The sequence below is a fragment of the Ahaetulla prasina genome, chromosome 1 (genome assembly GCF_028640845.1).
Source record: "Ahaetulla prasina isolate Xishuangbanna chromosome 1, ASM2864084v1, whole genome shotgun sequence".
NCBI classification, from domain to species: Eukaryota; Metazoa; Chordata; class Lepidosauria; order Squamata; family Colubridae; genus Ahaetulla; species Ahaetulla prasina.
This window is the reverse complement of record NC_080539.1, coordinates 183,453,193-183,475,108: the sequence shown is the minus strand read 5'-3', so window position 1 is coordinate 183,475,108 and position 21,916 is coordinate 183,453,193. Positions and strand designations below refer to the sequence as shown.

General features: G+C 39.7%; 1 protein-coding gene across 4 annotated transcripts in view; it reads right to left on the bottom strand.

Moving 5' to 3' along the window:
* Positions 1 to 78: 78 nt before the first annotated feature.
* PHF11 (PHD finger protein 11) overlaps positions 79 to 21,916 on the bottom strand; it is a 49,242-nt gene continuing 27,404 nt past the window's right edge. For 2 of the 4 annotated variants that reach the window (XM_058184450.1, XM_058184440.1), the window contains exons 7-10: positions 20,164 to 20,227; positions 17,637 to 17,759; positions 15,407 to 15,478; positions 79 to 2,711 (exon numbers count right to left, since the gene is read on the bottom strand). In XM_058184450.1, coding sequence (XP_058040433.1) covers positions 2,578 to 2,711; positions 15,407 to 15,478; positions 17,637 to 17,759; positions 20,164 to 20,227 — 393 coding nt within the window. In that variant the 3' untranslated portion in view covers positions 79 to 2,577. Of the gene's footprint in view, positions 2,712 to 12,547; positions 12,659 to 15,406; positions 15,479 to 17,636; positions 17,760 to 20,163; positions 20,228 to 21,916 lie in introns of all 4 variants that reach the window. The other 2 variants (XM_058184459.1, XM_058184467.1) reach the window with 2 other exon arrangements.

Here is a 21,916-nt window from a genome sequence, read left to right as displayed (position 1 = left end):
TTTGTTGCAGCATTTCTGAAATGTGAATACATGAGAAAAGTTATTAAGTCTTTTGGAGTATTTGCTATAGAAAAGTTTGATCTTTCAATTCTCGTATTTGATGCGTTACGCTTCTTTCTCCATGGAATGACTGCAGTGGTGGGATTCAAATAATTTAACAACCGGTTCTCTGCCCTAATGTTTTCTTCCAAGTTCCAGTTCACCAAACTGCACAGAAAGTTAACAACCGGTTCTCCCGAAGTGGTGCGAATTGGCTGAATCCCACCACTGAGTGACTAATACTTGACTCTCACGTGGTGCTGCTCATTTATTGGTGGTTTACTGAAATCACTTCTTGGATGACTAAGGTTTCCCCCCATAGTTCTCTTATCTTGCAAGAATCAGGTGAGCTGAAAAGACCCTTATGCGTAAAACCTGTCCTGGGCTGCTTCAGCATCTGTTGCCATGGATTTCTAATAATCTTCCTGTTTAAAAATCTCTATTAAAATGGAATTAGCTCATTTGTTTCTAAAGCCATTTCTCTCTTTTTTAAAATCTGAAGCTGTTACTACTACGAATGCTTTTGTACAGTGGAGAACAAATTGACTACTCTAATATCTTAATGTAGAGGGATTCAGTCAAGATCACATGAGGTACTAATACCACTCTATAAAGTCTTAGTAAGATCACACCTCGAATGCTGCATCCAGTTTTGGTCACCACCCTATAAAAGAAGATGTTGAGACTCTAGAAAGAGTGCAGAGAAGAGCAACAAAGATGATTAGGGGACTGGAAACTAAAACAAGAACGGTTATAGCAACTAGACGTGGCTAGTCTAGTGAAGAGAAGGACCAGGGGAGACATGATAGCAGTGTCCCAATATTTGAGAGGCTGTCACAAAGAGGAGGGGGTGGTGGTGTCAACCTGTTTTCCAAAACACCTGAAGTCCAGACAAGGAATAATGGATGGAAACTGATCAAGGAGAGATTCAACTTAGAAATAAGGAGGAATTTTCTGACAGAACAATCAATCAATGGAACAGCTTGTCTTTAGAAGTTGAGGGAGCTTCATCACTGGAGGCTTTCAAGAAGAGACTGGACTGCCATCTGTCAGAAATGGTGTAGGGCACGGGGGCCAAACTCACGGCGTCACGTTGCTGTCACTTGATGTTTCACAATGTTTTTTTCACTTCACAGAGCTAGGGTGGGCATGGCCTGCACATTACACATCTGGCCCGCTGGCTGCCAGTTTGACATTTCTAGTGTAGGGTCTCCTCCTTGGGTTTGGGGTTAGACTAGATGACCTACAAGGTCCCTTCCAACTGTTAATCTGAAATACCTAATATAGTGTCACTCAGCCTCTTAATCTCATTTACATGAGATTTAATGCTTCCTTGTTTGTAGGAGGAAATACAAGTATTTCTTGTACTACTTCTGATACTATTGTCCTTCACTGAACTTACCCTGATTTGTCCATGTTAAAACTACTGTATGCAGAACTGTCTCATACTTCAGAAGTTGAATTAAAGTCAAATGGCTTCACTTTCTCTATTGAAGCAGTCCAATATTCTTAAAGACACAAAGTATTGAAGTGGCAGATTTGCTGAAATGTTTTACTTGATGTGAAACAACTGAGATTTATATAAATAAGCCACATTAGCACAGTTAACCACTATCTAAATATGTGTATAAGTGTATATATATGCACACTCTTTCTCATAAAACTTGAAGCAGGAAGGGCAGTTTCTTTGGGAAATTAAGTGAGTGTACATGATAAGAGATGCCAAGTCTGAATTCCAAAAACCTGAATGACCATTAAGCGGCAGGAAAATATTGGGTATTTGTCTTTTTACCCTCTAGTGATCATCGTAACCCATATCTGGTAGCTCTGTAAGATAATCATAAGCCCAAGTCCCCAACACTTTTGAATGGCCTTTTCCTGACAATCCTTTCCAGGCTGCGGTCATCCCTGCTGCTTGTGCACCTTTTTCTTCCACACTTTTCCCTTCCACATGACTTTCTATTAATGTGCTTTGATACAGCACTTTGGGAACATCCAACTTCTTTTGCAATTACCTTTTGAGGCTTTTCCTCCTTATGGAGGGTGTCAATGATGGTTTTCTGCACAACTGTCAGGTCAGCAGTCTTTCCCATGATTGTGATTCCTACTCAGGAATCCTTTGCAGGTGTTACGGCTTTATTAGCTGATTAGAGTGGACACTTTGAGCCTAGAATATTGACCCTTTTCACAATATTCTAATTTTCTGAGATTGTGAATTTGGGATTTTCATGAGCTGTGAGCCATAATAATCAAAATTACGACAAATCAAGGCATGAACTATCTCGCTTTGCATGTTATCAGTCTATCTCATATATTAGTTTCACCTTTTAAGTTGCATTACTGAAATAAATGAACTTTTGCACAATATTCTAATTTTTTGAATTTCACCTGTACATTTTAATTTAAAACTAATGGTAAAACTTTGGCTAGATCAAAAGGTCTCAACTGTAAAAATGGAAAAACAGTTACCCACATGTAAAATATGTTATAACCAAAGTGACCTGGAAAAAAATCAGTGAACATTTTAAAGATGGTGGGTTATTCAGAGATACTATTTGAGGTATTGTCTTCTGAGACAGGTAATACTATTCCTTTTAAATCTCTTAAAAGTTGAATCTGAGCATCCAAACTTTTCCGGGTGTTCATTAGTTCCTGGATTTTTCCCTCTGTTCCTGTATAAATAAAATCAGTGCTTCAGATTAGCAATATATGCAGAGATATATCAAAAAGTATTATTTATGTGAGACACATTACTATTAAAGTATATAGATTTAGAAGAGCAATGCCAGGATGGTAACAAGGTTGGGGAAACATAAGGGCCACAGTCCTTCAGGGAGAATGTCAAACATTGCATCTTAGGGTGGGCAGTGATGGGGGCCATCCATTACTTTTGCCAGCCCTTCTCTTCTATGATTTTCCCTCCTCTCTCCTTTCCTTTTTTTTCCTCCCTTTCTTTTCTTTCCCTTTTTCATCTGCCCCCAAAACAGAAACAACAAAACCCATAAACTTATTGGTGAAAAATTGTCAAAGTATAACTTGTATGTAAAAGAGATATTCTATGCAACTCTCAAAGAATAGCAACTAGATGCACTTTAAGCAGAGAAGCATCGTACTAAGAGCTTTCTCCCTACTCCAGAATGGCACAGCCAGGAACAACAATCAAAAATATTGTTCCATAAAATCACATACAAGTCAATTTAAGAGTGCAACTGAAGTAAACGAGGCAGAATTGGCACAAAGCACCAGTACTGATTTGCAATAAAATAGTCCCCATCCTTTTAAAGCAAACAAAGCAATATCATTAAATTTCGTTTTACTGGATCATTTAGATGGATAACGTATCCATTAGCTCCAAACATCTATGCAGGTTATGTCAGTGTGCCACAGGTGAAATTCAGCCAGCTTTCACTGGTTTGCCAGAACCATTAGTAAATTGCTTAGGCAGTTTGGAGAACCGGATAAAAATAAAGTGCAAGAGAGGTTTTCTCTCTCTCTCTCTCCTCCTTCAGTTAATTAGCTCCACTTAACAGTTGCAGCTGGAATGCAGCCAATAGGCTGAATCAAGTCAATAAACAACAGAAACTGATAGGATTAGGGCAGGGAAACCCATCAATCACCCATCTAGGGATGGGATTAACCTCTTCCTTCAGAAAGAAGGACAAGATTACAAACGTTTTCATTATAAAGAGTATTAAGTAACACTTCTGTGATCATCTGATATTCCCTGGAGTTTCCCAAGATCTTTTATAGCTGCTGCAGTGTTGGCTACTTCTTGTTTCTTCCTGGGGGAAAAGATACAGGAGGGGACAATGATGCAGCTTGATCATACAGGCCGTGAATTTAATGCATGTGTGGTCCAGCCAGCTGTATTGCTTCTGCTGTGAAGCACCCAATTTAGAACATAGAGAACATAGAATAATAGAGTTGGAAGGGTTAATGGCTTTTGGCAGCATGCCCAAACTTTCAATTAGCCTGAGCAGTTGCTCTTAGTTTCTGACTCAGCTGCTGCGTTTGCTTTGGGGTTGGCTTTTTTTAAAGGGTGTTTTATGTTTTCTGCATTGTTTTAGTGGTTCCTGGCACTGTCCTTTTGGGGTGTACTTCCCTCACTCTTTTTGAAAGTCTCTAGTGATGGAGCATGACCCACAACTTCTGAAGGCAAGCTATTCCATTGGTTGATTGGTCTCACCCTTAGGAAATTTCTCCTTAGTCCAGCTCACAATAAAATAGCACTGTTCCAACATTTAAAATAGAATAGAATAATAGAGTTGGAAAGGACCTTGTAGGTCTTCTAGTCCAACCCCCTGCTTAGGCAGGAAACCCTATACCACTTCAGACAAATGGTTATCCAAGCTCTTCTTAGAAACTTCCAGTGTTGGAGCATATATAATTCTGGAGGCAAGTTGTTCCACCGATTAATTGTTCTATCAGGAAATTTGAGGGGCTCCTACGAAAATGAGGGAGTCAATCTATTTTCCAAAGCAACAAAAGGCAAGAAACAAGGATGGAAACTAACCAAAGAGAGAAGCAACCTAGGACTAAGTTGGCCATGTCCACCCAGTCACGTGACCCATTTCCCACAGAAAACACCGAGAGCCACAAAACCTGGGTGTGGCTGGGGGGAGTCATGCGACTGGGTGGGAGTGACATTGAGTTGGCCATGCCCAGCCACTCTCATGACCACCCAGCTATACCCAACCACTCACATGACCACCAAGCCATGCCCATCAAGCCACGCTCACAGAACCGGTAGTAAAAAAAATTGAATTTCACCACTGCAGTGTGGCAATTTACATCATTTGTACTATCATTATACGAAAGACATTAAATGATGCAAATTGTATCATTTGCAGCATCTATAATATATCATCATAAAAATGATCCAAATTGCCACTGAAGCCATACAGTTAAAGTACTGCTTTGTTATTTTGTGGAAAGGGTTGGGTAGAAAAATTGGTTTGTAACCAGTGGTGGTATTCAACATTTTTTACTACCAGTTCTGTGGGCGTGGCTTGTTTGGTGGCCGTGGCTTGGTGGTCATGTGACTGAGGTTTTCTATGTTTTTTGCCAGTTTCCAACTATTTTTTCTGGTTTCCGTTTAAAAATGCCCATTGGGGAAAATGGACTTATTTAACAACCACAGTGTTCGCTTAATGACCACAAGGTTCACTTAATGACCATGGTGTTTGCCTAACTCAGGGGTCTGCAACTTTAAACACTCAAAGAGTCATTTTTCTATTTTCTTTTAGACAGGTATCTCTTTCTCTGTCTCTTTTCTCCCTCTCTCCCTCTCCTCTCTCTTTCTCCTTCTCTCTCTCATCTCTTTCTCCTCCCCATCATCTCTCTTTTTCTCTCATTTCTCTCTCTTTCTCCCTATCTCTCTTTCATCTTTCTCTTTTTTTCTCCCTCTGTGTTGCGATATTATGCCATATGAACCCCTTTATGAAACTGTTTATGAAATTACTTATGTGCAAATATAAGCATGAGCACTCTTTGAGAAATTGCTTGTATCAGCATAAGTAAGTCTGGCTAATTTTATCATGTAAGCAGAAATCTGTTTGATGCCAAGGTTGCAAAGATGTATGCCTGTAAATGTATCAACACTTTTGTGATAGCCACAGGACATTCCTTTTCTGATAAGGTTTCTTTTTACAAAGCTGCTTAGAAGTTTCTCCTACACACAATTATATGAGATTTATTAGTATGTAGGGTTGGGATGGTACAAGATGAATTTATGTTTGTTACTGTAATTTTGCTACACAAGTTTCTTGATGTTTTAGAATGTGCCACGTAGGCAATAGCAGAAAACAAAGAGCCACCTCATGGTAAAACTCCTCCCAAGAATCACGAGCTTTCTCCCAAAATCATAGGCTTGTGGATGTGCTTGTAGTCACGTGTTCACATGTTTAATATATGCTAATATGTAACCTCCCCTGCTTACCTTCTGTAACCACCCATTTTTACCTATACACAATAAAAGGGGGCTCTGGAATTTGCTCTGGGCTTCTCATCCCAGACTTTCTCCAGGCTCTCACCTCGAGAAGCCAATGAGTCTGTCGTTCGTTAGCAGCCTTCATGAGAAGCCCACCAAATGCCTGATGCGTCGGCAAATGGTGACCCCGACGTGATTCTATCAAGAGGAATGCGTCCCGTCCTTTCTTTCTTTTTTTTTCAACGTGATTCTGCAAAAAGAATACGTCCTTCACGTGATTGCTAAGGCAATACGTCTCTTGGACCTCCTGTGCTCCAAGAATGCTTTCCTTCAACGTGGTTCTTTAAGAACGCGTTCCTCGGCGTGATTGCTAAGGCGATACGTCTCTTGGACCTCCTGTGCTCCTCACCCGGTAGTGGTTACGCGCGCTCAGGAATCATTGGTGAAAACGTTTTCCTTTCGTGAGTATGGGAGGAGGGCTCTCTAAGAAGCAGGCCGTGCATCTGCAGGAACTTAGGGAGTTGACCAAGACTGCTATTTTTCTTTTAAAAAATAATGGAAGAACACTTCCATTAATGTCCAAAAAAGATATTGCTAAATTGCTTCGTTATATTTGGAAAGATGTTGCTAAATTGCTCCGTTATATTTGGAAACAATATCCGGCTTATCCCGAAGAGGGCTCATTAAAAGTGAGCACTTGGAGACGATTAGGTGCATGTCTCCATGGGTCTCCCAGAGCCCCCCCCCAAAATTCTGTCCACATGGCAACTTATTATGGAATGTCTTTTAATCCATGAAAAGGTTCTGCCGGACACGTCACCTACAAATTCTGCTCAAAATTCTCAGTCACCCCCCCCCCTCCGTATCTGCCTGCAGATGAAACCTTCACGGAGGGTGATGAAAGAAACAAAACTGACTTACTCCCCCTCTCCATTCCTTCAGTTCCTATGCCTGCTCATTCCTTTCCCTCCTCCTCCCTTTCCCCCCACTCTGAACCTTTAAAGCATACTGAGCTAGAAATTAAATCTGTGCTTGCTGTCCCTTCAGCCCCTTGCCTTGAACTTTCAAACCATATTGAGCCAGAAGTTAAACCTATACCTGCTTCTTCCATCCCTGCTTTGAAAACTGCCTCCTTTCCCCTGCCTGCCTCCCTTCCCCCAGAGCATGTGGCACATGGTCCTCGAATGCCTCATTTTACATGAAAAAAGTCTTGTTGCAGACCTCACTTAGAGAGTCAGGACCTCTGCCTTATCAAAAATGACTCAAAAGGATCCACAATCACAGTCATGATTTAAACTGCTGAGTTTTCTCAGACAACGTTCCCCAGGTCTGTAAATGTTGTTTGATGATGTGTGTACATGTGTATGTAAGTATGTGATCATTTTCAGACCTGCATAAGAATTGTAGAGATAATTGTGATGCTTGATTTGCACGTAATGTGTGTATGTGCAAAACTCATTGAGAAGGTGTGAGATTTCTGTGTTGTCTTTTGGATTTGCAAGAAATGTGTGCATGTGTGAGAAGTTGTCTCTGCATGTGTGTGTGTGCATGTGTGTGTGTCCAGTGTGTGTGTCTGTGTGTGTATCTGTCTGCATAAATCCCGTATGCAAGCAGCCAGGTACTTTTTGAAAAAATAATAAAACAATTTTTTTTTCCTTTTGCAAGCAAGTGAGTTACTTTTGGACATTTTTTTTCTCTTCAAATGCATGAGAGTGTCTTTCCAGTGAGTTACTTTTAACTTTTTTCTCTGCCCCCGCTGGCTTATCTTAACTACTCCCCCCTTTCTTCCTTGTTGTGCCAGGGAAAAGGGGTGGGCGACGGGGGAAAACCATTCACCCCCACTCCATTTTTTTCCCCTCTCTTCTTTCTTGTCTGAGAAGGGAGGGACAATTAGGCTCTCTGGAAGCATTGCTTTTGCAAAAAGCTATGTAATATATTTTCTTTTACACCCTGAAAACAATTTTGATTTTAATTTTCTACCCTGAAAACACTTTTGATTTTAATTTTTAATCATGCATACAATTTTGATTTTGTTTTTAATTTTTAATTTTTTCTTTTTTTCTGGAACTTTTTGAGGTTTAAACTGCCTGATTAAACCTATACCTTTATAAATGTTTTCAAAGCACTGAGCTGACTCAAACTGTTTCCTTTAGTTTTGTATTTTTGAAGCTGTTCACATACATCATAAGAGTTGGAGGGGACCCTTGGAGGTCTTCTAGTCCAACCCCCTGCCCAGGCAGGAAACCCTACAGCATTTCAGGCAAATGGCTATCTTCTTATGTATAAATGCATTTTTTTTTAGCTTAAATCTGTTTTTTGGAAAATGCACTCAGGTTTTCCACATAAACAGACTCACCCTAAAGCTTCCACCATGTTTTTCTTTTTTGAATCTGACTCAGTGTGCCCCTTATTTGCTGTTTGTATTGTTTCTTTTTCTTATTTAGCTGCACAATATGTGCCCTGTTTTAGGAACTATTTCAGAGATACGTTAGAAAGTTATAGGATGTGATAAGTTAGAAGGTTACAGAATGTGAAGAGAGAGTTACTAGTGCTGAGAAGGTTTTAGGAAGTTAGAAAAGTAAAGTAAGACAGATGGTGATTTTGCTAAGAATGTGGTTTGTTTTTGGAAGTTTTTGATAGCATGGGTTTGTTAGTGACCAACTTCCACACATGAATAAAAAGGGTGGGAGTTGGGTTTTTATTGATTGATTGTCTTTTTCTCTGTCTTCCACATAGTACCTTTGTTAAAAAAAAACAAAAAAAACAACAACTGAGATTTGTATGTAAACCCCCTCCCCAAGTTGTGTCATCTCTTCTTTGTCCCTGCTTTTATGTGAGTATGAATTTTAAAAGTGCTGGAAAGAAGAAAAATGAATTTTTCTCCAGGATGTACCGGCTGCCCAGACAGAGTGAAGAACAGAGTTCAACTTTCTTTCTTCTCTGTACTTTCAGACAAATGGCTTTTCAAAACTTTTTCAAAACTTTTCTGATGAACCTTTCAACCTTTCAAAATGAGGGTAGATATGATATTGTTGCCATTACGGAAACTTGGTGGGATGAAACTGACAAATGGAACATACAGCTAGAGGGATATAAATTATTTAAAAGAAATAGACCAAATAAAAGAGGAGGTGGAGTTGCACTATATATAAGAAATAACTACATCTCTACAGAAATAGAGCACAACAATGATGAAAATCATCTTGAATGTATTTGGGTCAATATAAAAGGGGTGAAAAACGATATTGCCATAGGTCTATACTATAGGCCACCCAACCAAACAGAGGAAGTAGATGAACTTTTTGCTAGTCAGCTAACTAAGGTATGTAGGAAGCACATCACAGTAGTAATGGGGGATTTTAACTACCCTGACATCAACTGGGAAACAAACTCTGCACCAAGTGGAAGATCCAACAGGTTCCTAACAAACCTAGCAGACAACTTTGTTTCCCAAAAATAGAGAAGGCGACAAGGGATCAGCCATATTGGACTTAATTCTCACTAACAGAGATGAAATGATAGAAGGTGTTGAAGCTACAGGAACCTTGGGGCAAGTGACCACGCAATATTGGAATTCAACATTAAGCAAATACAAGTAGTAGAACAAAGTCAAACTAGAGTCTTGGACTTTAAGAGAGCTAATTTCAATAAACTTAGAGATCTTGAGAAGGATTCAATGGATGAGAATCCTCAGGGGAAAACAACTCAAGAAGCTTGGGAAATTTTGAAAAGTGAGATTATAAAAGCACAGTCTAACACAATACCAATGAAGAAGAAAAATAGTAGATCACAAAAGAAACCAGCATGGATGCATAAAGAACTATCTGACAAATTGAAAGACAAAAGGACAAATATAAAAAGTGGAAAGAGGGCAAATAACTAAGGCAGAATATCAGCAAATAGCCGAGCCTGTAAAGATGAAGTGAGGAAAGCTAAGGCTCACAATGAACAAAGGCTAGCGACAAAAGTAAAAATAATAAAAAAGCTTCTTCCAACATGTTAAAAACAAGAAAAAGTCAAGGAAACAATTGGCCCATTGCTGGGAGAAAGTGGCAAGAAGATGACAAGCAACAGGAGAAAGCAGATCTACTTAACTCATATTTTGCATCTGTCTTTACACAAAAGGAAAAAACAATCCAACCTATCAAAAACAGCACTACAAAAAACAGATTAGAAACACAAGTTAAAATAGGGAAGAAAATGGTAAGTGAACACCTGTCTACCCTAGACGAGTTCAAATCACCAGGACCGGATGGATTACACCCCAAGGTTCTGAAGGAACTGGCAGACGTGATCTCAGAACCACTGAACTATATCTTTCAAAGATCCTGGAGCACAGGGGAGCTGCCAGAGGACTGGAAAAGAGCTGATGTAGTTCCCATCTTCAAAAAAGGAAAAAAAACAGATCCAGGAAACTACAGACCTATCAGTCTGACCTCAAACCGAACACCTAGAAGCAAACAAAGTAATAACCAAAAGCCAACATGGGTTTGTCAAAAACAGATCATGCCAGACTAATCTTATCGCATTCTTTGACAAAATGACAAAATTAGTAGACCAGAGGAATGCTGTTGATATAATTTACTTGGACTTCAGTAAAGCATTTGATAAAGTAGACCATAACCTACTACTAGATAAAGTAGAAAAATGTGGGTTAGACAGCACCACCACCAGATGGATTCGTAACTGGCTGACCAACCGCACTCAACATGTAGTCCTCAACGGAACTACATCCACATGGAGGGAAGTATGCAGTGGAGTACCCCAAGGCTCTGTTTTAGGCCCAGTACTCTTCAACATCTTCATCAATGACTTGGACGAGGGATAGATGGGGAACTCATCAAATTTGCAGATGACACCAAGCTGGCAGGAATAGCCAACACTCCAGAAGATAGGCTCAAGTTACAGAAAGATCTTGACAGACTTGAACATTGGGCTATCTAACAAAATGAAATTCAACAGTGAAAAAGTAAGGTTCTACATTTAGGCCAAAAAACAAAATGCACCAGTACCGTATATGTGGTACCTTGCTCAATAGTAGTACCTGTGAGAGGGATCTTGGAGTCCTAGTGGATAACCATCTAGATATGAGCCAGCAGTGTGCAGCAGCTGTTAAAAAGCCAACACAGTTCTGGGCTGCATAAACAGAGGATAGAATCAAGATCACGTGAAGTGCTAGTACCACTTTATAATGCCTTGGTAAGGCCACACTTGGAATATTGCATCCAGTTTTGGTCGCCACGATGTAAAAAGATGTTGAGACTCTAGAAAGAGTGCAGAGAAGAGCAACAAAGATGATTAGGGACTGGAGGATAAAACATATGAAGAACGGTTGCAGGAACTGGGTATGTCTAGTTTAACAAAAAGAAGGACTAGGGGAGACATGATAGCAGTGTTCCAATATCTCAGGGGCTGCCACAGAGAAGTGGGAGTTGGGCTGTTCTCCAGAGCACCTGAGGGTAGAACAAGAAGCAATGGGTGGAAACTGATCAAGGAAAGAAGCAACTTAGAACTAAGGAGAAATTTCCTGACAGTTAGAACAATTAATCAGTGGAACGACTTGCCTGCAGAAGTTGTGAATGCTCCAACACTGGAAATTTTTAAGAAAATGTTGGCTAACCATCTGACTGAGATGGTGTAGGGTTTCCTGCCTGGGCAGGGGGTTGGACTAGAAGGCCTCCAAGGTCCCTTCCAACTCTGATGTTATGTTATGTTATGTTATGTAAACCTCATCTTAGACAGTCTATATGTTACTCAAATAGTAAAAACTATTTTTCAATCTTACTTGTCCCCTTCTCTTGATTCTAATCTCACTTCTCTTTTCACAACTTTACAGTCTCTCATTTACAAACGTACACATCCCTATTTTGTTACACATATACATAGCCATCAACCTTTTCCTGATTTTCTCCAGGAAGGGAACAATGTAGCAGACGCTGCGGCCTCTGCCTCCTCTCTTTTGACACTTTCTCCTGTCTCTCCTTGGGACAGTCACTCCTATTTTCATCAAAATAAAAAGGCGCTCATGAAACAATTTGGCTTCACGGCTGCTGAGGCATCTGATCATACAACAATGCCCTACCTGTAGCCGCCAAGGTAACCCTCTTCCAATGGGGGTCAACCCCAGAGGAACAGTGGCCTGTCAACTTTGGCAAATGGATGTTACTCAATATCCATCCTTTGCTCCATGGAAATTCTTGCATGTATTGGTGGATACCTTCTCAGGCTTCATCATGGCCACCCCTCAAAGGGGAGAAGCCACTAAACATGTAATCAATCATTGTATTCGGACCTTTGCATCGCTGGGATGCCCCAAAGAACTAAAAACAGATAATGGTCCCGCCTACACCAGTGCTGCCTTTGCAGACTTCTGAGGGCGGTGGAACATTACTCACAAATTCGGAATTCCATACAACAGCCAAGGTTAAGCTCTGGTAGAACGCGCCAACCAGACATTAAAAACAGCCCTTGACCGGTACACCAAACAACAGGGGAAAAATGCCCCTGGCCTCCCAGTGCAAGATACCTTGAATCGCTGTTTATATGTGTTGAATTTTTTAAACTTAACTGGACAATCACCTGGGGTCGAGGTTACGCAGCCATCCAGCTACCGGACCGAGTGCTTTGGGTTCCAGCCAGACACACCAGACCGTATTTGGTTAAAGACGGTTCCCTTCAGCCATGCTTCAACTAGGAAGAATACTGTGGTTACCTGTTGCCCTTCAGCTACTGAACATTGCCTTCTACACCTCTAACTGTGCGCAACTCAATCCTCACCAGCCCAAAAACTTAACGTGGGAAGTATTGGACACACACCTAGACATCCTGAACTCCACTTCATCCATAGCGGTGCTAGGATCCTGATTTCCTGACCTGTACTTTGACTATGGTATAATGATGGACACCACCATTAGCCACAAATGGACAAAAATCTTTAACCTCCCTCTCAGACTTTTTCTAAAAGAAGGGGGGGTTATGTATGGCTTTAAGAGAAGAATGATGCTTCTATGCTGACCATCTAGCATTGTACAGGACTCAAAGAAAAAACTAAGAGACTTAACTTTGATATGGTTTACAAGCTATTATAGTTGTAGTTGGTATAATTGCATTAGGATGTATAATCTTACCTTGTATTCTACCTATTTTTGTTAGAACAATTTCTAAAAGTTTATCTTTACTGGCTATTGAAGAACTCGAAGATGATTACACCCAAACTGCACCTAACAATTTCTGCCTGGCTGACGAATAAGAAATAGACAAGGATAGTATGGCTAATATTTGTGTTTACACCAACATGAAACCGACTGATTGTCTGGTCCTAAAAAATAAAAACAGAGGAGATGTTGCGATATTATGCCATATGAACCCCTTTATGAAACTGTTTATGAAATTACTTATGTGCAAATATAAGCATGAGCACTCTTTGAGAAATTGCTTGTATCAGCATAAGTAAGTCTGGCTAATTTTATCATGTAAGCAGAAATCTGTTTGATGCCAAGGTTGCAAAGATGTATGCCTGTAAATGTATCAACACTTTTGTGATAGCCACAGGACATTCCTTTTCTGATAAGGTTTCTTTTTACAAAGCTGCTTAGAAGTTTCTCCTACACACAATTATATGAGATTTATTAGTATGTAGGGTTGGGATGGTACAAGATGAATTTATGTTTGTTACTGTAATTTTGCTACACAAGTTTCTTGATGTTTTAGAATGTGCCACGTAGGCAATAGCAGAAAACAAAGAGCCACCTCATGGTAAAACTCCTCCCAAGAATCACGAGCTTTCTCCCGGTTTAGCTCACGCTGGTAAAAGCCTGTTATTAAGAACACAGTAGCCTGCAATTACTGCAGGTTCGAGCCCGGCCCAAGGTTGACTCAGCCTTCCATCCTTTATAAGGTAGGTAAAATGAGGACCCAGATTGTTGGGGGGGCAATAAGTTGACTTTGTAAAAATATACAAATAGAATGAGACTATTGCCTTATACACTGTAAGCCGCCCTGAGTCTTCGGAGAAGGGCGGGGTATAAATGTAAACAAAAACAAAAATCATAGGCTTGTGGATGTGCTTGTAGTCACGTGTTCACATGTTTAATATATGCTAATATGTAACCTCCCCTGCTTACCTTCTGTAACCACCCATTTTTACCTATACACAATAAAAGGGGGCTCTGGAATTTGCTCTGGGCTTCTCATCCCAGACTTTCTCCAGGCTCTCACCACGAGAAGCCAATGAGTCTGTCGTTCGTTAGCAGCCTTCATGAGAAGCCCACCAAATGCCTGATGCGTCGGCACCTCTGTTTCTCATCTTTTCCTCTCTCTTTCTCTCTCTCATCTCCTCTCACTCATCTCTGTGTGTGTGTGTGTGTGTGTGTGTGTGTGTGTGTGTGTCTTGTCTCTCTTTCCCCCCCCTCTTGTCACTTGTGAGCGCTTCTGGTGTGGAGGAAGAGACGCGTGGTGGGAGGAGGCTTGACGGGTGTCAGATGGATGGTGAACACTTTGCGGCTCCTAAAGGGAGGGGGGTCGAGCCTCCCTGCTCACAACATTTTCACCTGAGGACATTGCTGGCTGCTGCTTTCTGGAACAGGAGATCTGTGCTCTTCTGGCTGTTTCTCAGATGCATGGAAGTGGCTGTCAGTGATGCTTTCAGGTGAACATGTTGTGAGCAGGGAAGCTCGACCCCCACTTAGGAGCCTCAGTTAACTTGTGAGCACCATTGGCCTTTCTCCCTGCCTCTCCTGGCCAATGTTGCTCACAAGTAAACTGCAGGTAGGCCAGCTTTGGTGAAACACACGGGAAAGGCTCTGCTGCCACAATCTCCCGCATCCTTCCCTCGCAGGCCGGGCTGGCTTGAGGAAACACACAGGAAGAGCTCCGGTGCTACGATCTCCTGCGTGTGCCCCTCCCTCCCCGTGTGCATCAGTCCACCCGCCGCTGGTATCACTCCTCAACCAGCTCTCCGTTCCCTGCCCACCCGCCAGCCCATGCTCTTCATCCTTACCTTTGCCAGCAGTGGTGAGAAGAAATATGCAGCTAGATTCTGCAAGTAGTGGCTGGGTGGGGCGAAAGGGCAGGCGGGCGAGTAATCAAGTGGGGACCGAGCAAATGGTTTGGGGGCACGGCCAGCCAAAGGTTGCTACTGGTTTGACAAACCATGCCAAATTTCCGCAAACGGTTTGCCCAAACTGGTGCAAACCGGTTGAATACCACGTCTGGTTTGTACTATAGTATCTGAAGCCTGCTAAATGTTTCACTATGTTGCCTGAATATATTATTTGCTGAGTTTTTTTCTAAATCAAATGACTGACATGGTCAAAGGAATACGGTACTAAAAATAATACTGCATTCTTATCTCTACTTATTTGTATTCTTAACTAGTTTAAAGGGAATAGCTTTGGTTCTACAAACTATAAGAGTTGTTATCTTTTGTTTCATACATACCTGAATGAGCTGTTCTAAGAATATTTTCAAAGAGACCACAATCAAAAAGTGATAGGACTGTTTTTTCATACTCTAAGGATAAAAAGAGCAATGCCAATACTTCTTCAAAAACATAAACTTCTTTTAAAATATGCATGAGGATAATGATCAGAAGTATTTTTAAAATCACCTTTTTATCAATACCATACCCGAAGTTGCATCTAAATTCAAAACATTAAATGTAGCATGAGACTTTTAAAAGTGTTTATAGATACTTATTGAGAATTTATACTGTAAGCAATTGAGGAAAGTAGAATGACAATTCATTAAAGAATTTTTTTTTCTTTAAGGCAACTCAAATAAGAAAAACAATTTTAATGGAACATGCAACATTAAACATGTTAAAAATGGCAATATGAAAGAATCAAATCCAGGCCAACAATCCTCAGATTGGAATGTTTTTAAGACAGGGTTAGATTCTGACATAAAATGATAACATTTAGAGGGGGTGGGTTCTACTTACCTTTACTACCGGTTTGGAACGGGACTGCACGTGCGTGCTTGCTTCCCTCGCGCATGCGCACTATTGCGCATGCACAGATAGTCCATAATGACGTCAGGGCAGGTGGGCGGAGCCTCCCGCCATTTTTACTACTGGTTTGCAAGAACCGGACTGAACTGGGAGCAACCCACCACTGATTTAGACAGCAGAAACAAAGCATTGCAATATATTTTCTAAATGAAAATCTCCCAAATGGGGCCACCCACAAAATTTGTGCCAATACTCTTCAGAAGGTAGGGGAAAGCATAGGAGAACAAACTCACAGGAGAACAAGTTCTTAGGCAATTCGCTGACATCCTAATGTATGCCTGGGACCAGATAATTTGAGGAATGATCTACTCATAAACTTATTCAGACTTCTATCAGCTAACATCAGCCAACAGAATATTTTCTATTGGCTAATATCAAGTTGAGAATAGCTTGTTCTCCTTTTCATTCCTTTATTTTCTGAAGAATATTATCACAATTACCAGGCAAGGGCCTTCCACAAAATTGGTGACAGCAAACTACGAAAGGAAAGAAGGCATTGGAGAATAAGCTATTTTCAATTTGGCATTAGCCAATAGAAAATACTTAGTTGAACAACTGGAAATAGCATGACTATTGAAGGAAATTAAGGTTATGGTCTTTGATTTGAGGATATATCTTACATTTTCACTTCAAAAAAGTGAAATTTAAGTTTGCAGTAGGAGAAGATGAGCAATAACATTCAAGATTTGTGGAAGACACTGAAAAAGAAATAAAAACGTATTTCAAATCTGGTGACATGGCAGTGGAAAAAGCCAATAGGGCTATAGAAAACCCTCAAGGAAAGTCTGAAAACAAAAATTATATAGGAAACAAAAGGAGGGACTGGTTAGCTAGCAAGAAATACAAACAGGTAGATAGATAGCTTTGCATATAGAGAAAACAAGCTGAAGTGTGGGAAGCCTAGAACAACAGAAAAGACGCTAAATGAATTGCTATATACGGTACGTTGTTTAAAGAAGATGCAAAATGATAGCAGTTTACTAAGACGAGATAGAACCACAGGTCCTCACCTAACAGCCAAAACAGGGACCAGTAAGTGTTACTAAGTCAATTGGTTGTTAAGTGAAACATCCATGTGACCATTCCGCTTAGTGTGATGATAGTTCCAGTAATCCTTGTTGTGGTCATTAAGGGAAACTGACCAATGAAAAATAAAGCAGAACTATTTACTCCTGTGATTTGGAAAATATAATTATTTTGATGCAAATTAACATTGCATTTGCATTTTTAAGCCATGTCACTCCACTGATTTATATTTAGTTTGCAGTCAACCACTGTTCTAAGCAGTGGTGGGATTCAAATAATTTAACAATCGGTTCTCTGCCCTAATGATTTCTTCCAACAACCAGTTCAGCAAACTGCTCAGAAAGTTAACAACCAGTTCTCCTGAAGTGGTGCGAACTGGCTGAATCCCACCACTGATTCTAAGATCTTTCTCACATGCATGATTAGCAGATAAACTCTGTAAGAATTATTTAGACCAAACTGGGACCTATTCAGGGGAGAAAGATGAAGAGGACTGGAAACTGCAAGGGAACCAGAAAGAAACATTAAGCTCTGAGAAGTGAAGATTGTGAGGTGACACAACACTACTCTTGGGATCAAAACTCTGGGATATGAGATCTCAGACAATTGAGAATTCTACATTCTTTATAATACCTGCTTCTGAAGTATTGTCATCCATCAGCTTTTCCTGTGCCAGGCGAAGAGTATTCAACATTTCCTCAAAGATTTCATTCAGAAGCCCAGCCTGCTTACACTTCTTTAAAAACTCTATCCTTTCTGTGGAGAGAGAAATACAATGATGTGCACTTTATATTTTTAATTTCAGGTTCATCTGGCAGTGAAGCACTGTCCAAAAATGATTATTTCCAAGGCATAAAGGCAGAAAACATTATGAGTAAAAGGGTAGTGCTGTGGTGGTGAACAAGCATCAGGAATGTTCATCTCAAAGATATCACCAGGTTGGTTTCTAAATGAAACAGCCAAAAGACAATGCCTGATCTTATTTTATTTCATTATTTAGTTTTATTTTTCTCATTCAATGGATGAATGCATAAACAAAATAAAACATAGGACTGGGTGACTAACAGAAAATAAAAAACATAAAAGATTATTAAATAGGCAACAAATATAGGTGCTGAGATTAAAAAAAAATAAAGCAATACCATCAATTTAAGATATAAGATCAACTGTACAACCCAATCTCCAAGCTAGCCAACCAACCCAGGTTTTTAAGATCTTGCAGAAAGCAAGAAAGGTTGAGGCAGGACCAGGGGAGGGTTCTAATTTTTTTTTGCTACCGGTTCTGTGGGCGTGGCTTGATGGTCATGTGAAACTGGGCGTGGCTTGGCATCATATGACAGGGTGAGTGTGGGTTGGCAGTCATGTGACTGGGTGGGCATGGCCAATAACAATAAATAATAAAAATAATAAACAAAGTATACAAAACAATAAGAGGTACCAAAAACCAACTTTCACACTTCACACACACACAACACAACACAACTGACATACACAATGTAAAGCAGCTGCACTTCACCCAAAATGCCCCCTGCAACAAGCAGGAACCTCACACAGTCACAAAAAGCTCAAAAACCAACTTTCACACTTTACACACACACAACACACACACACACAATTCCACATAGAGCTGTGAGATTTTGTGTGTTTGTGTAGTTAGAGTGAAACACTACAGAAACACACCAAATCTTGGAAAGCTGCACAAATATTTTATTTTATTATTTTATTTTATTTATATTTTTTAGATCAGGGGTCTCCAACTTAGTAACTTTAAGGTTTATGGACTTCAACTCCCAGAGTTTCTCAGCCAGGAAAGCTGGCTGAGGAACTTTGGGAGTTTAAGTCCACAAACCTTAAAGTTACTAAGGTTGGAGACCCCTGTTTTAGATAAAAGCAGCTAAATTTAAAACTTCCTTAACTTTAAATTGCTGTTTAAAAAAAAAAAACTCTTTAAAAAAAACACAACTAACTATTTTTTAAAGCTGCCCCCCCCATTTACTTACCCAATTGGAAACAGGCAGATTGAGTTGCTCACCGAGGAGATGGATTGCAGGCAGGCAGATTCAGTTGCTAGCTGATGCAACTGATTGCAGCAGCAGAAGGAAAGCAAGGCTTAGCGAGCCCGAAATAAGCAGCAATTAAGTAAGTGGGGACAAGCGATTGGGTGGCCATGGGTGGGGCTGTTGTAAGAGGTTGTAAAAAAATGATTTTAAAAGCCTGTGATGATCAGGAAACTCAGCTGGGATCGCCAGAGGAAAAAAAGATTTTAAAAGGCTTCTCTGATGATCCCAGCTGAAGTTGCCTGATTGCAGCCCAGAACCTCTTAAAAGGATTGTTTTAACAACCTCTTCGGCCAAAGAGCTTGTAGAAAACATGTTTTTTAAAGGTTTTGGTGATCAGGCAACTCAGCTGGGATCGCCAGAGGAGCCTTTTAAAATCTTTTTTTTAAATAACCTCTTCAGCCAAGTGAACCAGTTCGGGGGTGTGGCCAGCTGGGCATCGTTACCGGTTCTGTGAACTTGGCCAGATTTTTGCCAAAGGTTCTCGCGAACCGATTCAACCGATCCAAATCAGTAGCAACCCACCACTGGGCAGGAAAAATCTCTGGGTATGACACCATAACATCCTCTGAGGAACCCCAGATCACCCTCCCTTGTAGACAGACCTAAATCATGCCATTTAAGAGCTTTAGGGTTTTATTACAAGGAGGCAATTAGGAATAGAAGATAAATAAATTGAAAATATTGACTTATTCCAGGAAGATCTTCCCAGGTAGAAATTCCCCTTCCATTAACAGGAGGTTTTTAAGCTATTAACCAACATGCCAAAAAAGCTGGACCAGCCCAGTGTATTTAGACATGCTTCTTCAAGAGAAATAACACCCTCTCCATCTAAACATCACAGCTTCATCTTTTTTTGAGCCAAATAGTTCAACTCTTTCATATTACAGATTTCTATGCAGGAATGAAGAACATCTTCTCCATAATTCTCTATTAATGGAGAATTGAAGAATTACCTCTAAGAAAGGAGATGCTATCTATAACTATATTTGTAATTGGAAAGTTGAGAAAGTTGCATAAACTGCCTTAGGACAGAAATAAATAACAACCATCACCCCTATATTAGGAATTCTAACAATTGACAAATATAACCCATGTTTTACCTTTGAATTGGTCGTGTTTTTCACTGATGACTTCCATGTTCTCTTCCCCAACTGTCTCATCATTCTGCCAATATTTGATTTAAAATAGCACCATTATAAATGGCCCAAATTACTGATATAACTCATATCACTATATATTCATTTTTAACAAAGTCAGAGAAATTAAATTCTTCCCATGTAATCTAAAATTATATTTACTCATGTCTCATTTATTAGTAAAATAATTACAGTAAATGTTGTTCATAGAGGACTTTTATAAGTTTTTTAAAGTTTTGGTCCTAAATTGTTTTGATGATAAAACTTTTATACTAAGAATCCCCCCGAAGTGCTTACATAGTAAAACAAAAACTTTTGAAACCTATAACACAGGATGGCAGTACCAGCATACAGACTACCAAGAATAAAACAAAAAGCCACTGTAGCAATATACTTCCAAGTAAAAAAAAATAGAGACAAAAACTGTTACGTTTTCAGAATGTGACAGCTCAGATTGTCAGCTTCTCTTAGATTGAGAATAGGACAGTGATGGCAAACCTTTTAGAGACCAAGTGCCTAAACTGCAACCCAAAACCCACTTATTTATCGCAAAAGTGCCAACATGGCAATTTAACCTGAATACTGAGGTTTTACTACCTAAAATAATGATAAACAAGGCAGAGTTCAACTAATTGTTGAGTTGTTAATGCCTAGAATGCACTACCTGACTCTGTGGTCTCATCCCAAAATCCCCAAAACCAAAGATTGTCTACTGTTGACCTGACCCCATTCCTAAGAGGTCCGTAAGGGGCGTGCATAAGAGCACCAGCATGCCTACGGTTCCTGTCCTAATATTCCCTTTGGTTGTATTCAGTTTGTGTGGTTATTTCATGCTTATACTAATAAATATTGTGTTTGCCAAAATAAATAAATTAAATAAATTGTTCTAAGAAAAATGTGATAAATGCATTCTTTTTAAAATTGAGTTTTATTGAGTTTTAACAATTCAACAATTCTTATTCAACTCTTGTGCATGACTATTTACGTATCATCACACTAGTGCTCTCCTATACTCTATACAATTTTACTAAGTCTACTATCTGTTATTTCCCCTTTTTTCTAATTTCGATCTAGTTATATCATTTCTTTTAATTCCAGTGTCATTTTGTCCATCTTGGCGCAATCCAATACTTTTCTAATTATTAAATTTTCAGAAGCTATATTTAAGCTTCTCCAACATTGTGCAAATGCCAATCTTGCCGCTATTGTCATATGTAGAATAATATACACCGGGGTTTTTTTCGTATTTCCTTTTCATTATTCCTAAAAGAAAGAGTTCTGGTGCATATTCTGTTTGGAAGCCTGTTACTTCTTGTATCCAACTATGTATTTTCATCCAATATTTTTTTTGTTTCGGAGCCTAACCACCATGTATGAAAGACAGTACCTTGCTTTTGTCCACATTTCCAACAATTGGGGTTTAAATTTGGATATATTTTTGCCTATCTAGAAGGTGCCAAATACCAATGGTAAAACATTTTATATTGATTTTCTTTGTATTTTGCCGATCTGGTTACTTTTTGTTACAAATTATTTCCCAATCCTCTAATTCGATATTTCTAGCCCAGGCTATCATAGCTCCTTTTATGATGTCTTCTGCTCTGTTGAATTCTAGTAAATAGTTATAAGTTTTGGTAATTAATTTTTCATCCAGATCAATCAATATTTTGTCTAATTGTTTTGGTCAAATTTCAATATCATATTCATCTTTATCTTT